General features: G+C 51.3%; 1 protein-coding gene across 5 annotated transcripts in view; it reads left to right on the top strand.

Moving 5' to 3' along the window:
* Positions 1–2,488, top strand: part of PTAFR (platelet-activating factor receptor) — a 65,325-nt gene extending 62,837 nt beyond the window's left edge. For 4 of the 5 annotated variants that reach the window (XM_011981722.1, XM_011981723.1, XM_011981725.1 and 1 more), the window contains one exon: positions 789–2,481. In XM_011981722.1, the coding sequence (XP_011837112.1) occupies positions 827–1,855 (1,029 nt within the window). In that variant the 5' untranslated portion in view covers positions 789–826 and the 3' untranslated portion in view covers positions 1,856–2,481. Of the gene's footprint in view, positions 1–788 lie in introns of all 5 variants that reach the window. The other variant, XM_011981721.1, reaches the window with a different exon arrangement.
* Positions 2,489–2,676: the final 188 nt, after the last annotated feature.

The raw sequence follows: 2,676 nt of genomic DNA, 5'->3' as shown, positions 1-2,676 counted from the left end.
GTTCTAGAGGATGTTCATGATCAAGGCACCAGCAGGTTTAGTGTCTGATGCCTGGTTATCTGCTTCCAAGATGGCACCTTGAAAGCTGTTATCTCACATGGCAAAAGGGATGGAAAGACAAAAAGGGCAAGATTAAGTGCTTTCTTCAAACTTGAGCCCTTTTTTACAGAATTATTATTTGTGTGTGTGTGAGACAGGGTCTCACCTTGTCACCCAGGCAGGAGTGCAGTGGCACAATCACTGGCTCACTTCAACCTTGACCTCCCTGGGCAACCTGGAGCCCTTTGCTAAATGTGCTAATCCCATTCCACCCTGAGTTAATCACTTTCCATAGGCCACACCTCTGCACTGGGGATTAAGATTCAACCTGAGGCCGGGCGCGGTGGCTCACCCCTGTAATCTCAGCACTTTGGGAGGCCGAGGCGGGTGGATCACCTGAGGTTGGGAGTTCAAGACCAGCCTGACCAACATGGAGAAACCCCATCTCTACTAAAAATGCAAAACTAGCTGGGCATGGTGGTGCATACCTGTAATCCCAGCTACTCGGGAGGCTGAGGCAGGAGGATTGCTTGACCCCGGGAGTCGGAGGTTGCAGTGAACCGAGATCACGCCACTGCACTCCAGCCTGGGCAACAAAAGCGAAACTCCATCTAAAAAAAAAAAAGATTCAACATGAACTTCAGAGGGAACATCATCACTCTAACCATGGCAAGGAGTCTTGGAACTGATGAAATAGAACAGTCCCTTCTTGTCCCTTTATTAACCAGAATTTTTGTGTGATCTTCCAGGAACCACCAGGACCAGCTGATCATTCTAGCCCACAGCAATGGAGGCACATGACTCCTCCCACGTGGACTCTGAGTTCCGATACACCCTCTTCCCGATCGTTTACAGCATCATCTTTGTGCTTGGGGTCATTGCTAATGGCTACGTGCTGTGGGTCTTTGCCCGCCTGTACCCTTCCAAGAAATTCAATGAGATAAAGATCTTCATGGTGAACCTCACCATGGCGGACATGCTCTTCTTGATCACCCTGCCACTGTGGATTGTGTACTACCAAAACGGGGGCAACTGGATACTCCCCAAATTCCTGTGCAACCTGGCTGGCTGCCTCTTCTTCATCAACACCTACTGCTCTGTGGCCTTCCTAGGTGTCATCACTTATAACCGCTTCCAGGCAGTAACTCGCCCCATCAAGACTGCTCAGGCCAATACCCGCAAGCGTGGCATCTCTTTGTCTCTGGTCATCTGGGTGGCCATTGTGGGTGCTGCATCCTACTTCCTCATCCTGGACTCCACCAACACAGTGCCCAACAGTGCTGGCTCAGGAAACATCACCCGCTGCTTTGAGCATTACGAGAAGGGCAGCGTGCCAGTCCTCATCATCCACATCTTCATTGTGTTCAGCTTCTTCCTGGTCTTCCTCATCATCCTCTTCTGCAACCTGGTCATCATCCGTACCTTGCTCATGCAGCCAGTGCAGCAGCAGCGCAACGCTGAAGTCAAGCGCCGGGCGCTGTGGATGGTGTGCACGGTCTTGGCAGTGTTCATCATCTGCTTCGTGCCACACCACATGGTGCAGCTGCCCTGGACCCTTGCTGAGCTGGGCTTCCAGAACAGCAAATTCCACCAGGCTATTAACGATGCACATCAGGTCACCCTCTGCCTCCTTAGCACCAACTGTGTCTTAGACCCTGTTATCTACTGTTTCCTCACCAAGAAGTTCCGCAAGCACCTCACTGAAAAGTTCTACAGCATGCGCAGTAGCCGGAAATGCTCCCGGGCCACCACGGATACGGTCACTGAAGTGGTTGTGCCATTCAACCAGATCCCTGTCAATTCCCTCAAAAATTAGTCCCTGCTTGTTGGTGCCAGGCCTGAAGTCTTCTCCTCCATGGACATCATGGACTGAGCTGGGGGAAGAAGGGATATCTGCTGTGGTCTGGGCACCACCTCCGTGGGCACTGGTGGGCCATTAGATTTGGAGGCTACCTCACCTGGGCAGGGATGATGGCAGAGCCAGGCTGTTGGAAAATCCAGAACTCAAATGAGTCCCTTCATCTGCCTGTGGGTGCATGCTACAGTAACTGTGACTGATGACCTCATCCTGAGTCCCTTAATCTTATAGGGCTGGAAGGAATGTCAGGGCCAGGTGCAGACCTTGGGGGAAGACTTTAAACCACCTAGTTCTCCCCGATGGGGTGTCGGTCTAAAGCTTTGGGGGGCCAGGCACAGTGGCTCACACCTATAATCCCAGCACTTTGGGAGGCCGAGGTGGGCAGATCATGAGGTCGAGAGATTGAGACCATCCTGGCCAGCATTGTAAAACCCCGTCTCTACTAAAAAATACAAAAATTAGCTGGGCTTGGTGGCTCAGGAGGCTGAGGCAGGAGAATCGCTTGAACCTGGGAGGCAGAGGTTGCAGTGAGCCTAGATTTCACCATTGCACTCTAGCCTGGCAACAGAGCGAGATTCCGTCTCAAAAAAATAAAATAAAACAAATAAATAAATAAATAAATACAAGCTTTGGACAAATACTCTCAAGTGATACAGGCAGAAAGGGTTGGGAAAGGGACACTGCCGTCACAGTGTGGCACTACCTTGGGGCAGACTTTTGAGCTAGGATGGTGCCATCCTCTCTCCACCCTCAGGCAAAAGGTCTTTGTGACCTTTCTC

This window comes from Mandrillus leucophaeus, unplaced genomic scaffold, assembly GCF_000951045.1.
Source record: "Mandrillus leucophaeus isolate KB7577 unplaced genomic scaffold, Mleu.le_1.0 Scaffold23, whole genome shotgun sequence".
Taxonomy (NCBI): Eukaryota; Metazoa; Chordata; class Mammalia; order Primates; family Cercopithecidae; genus Mandrillus; species Mandrillus leucophaeus.
Note: the sequence above shows the minus strand (reverse complement) of the source record. Positions and strands in the feature narration are given on the sequence as shown.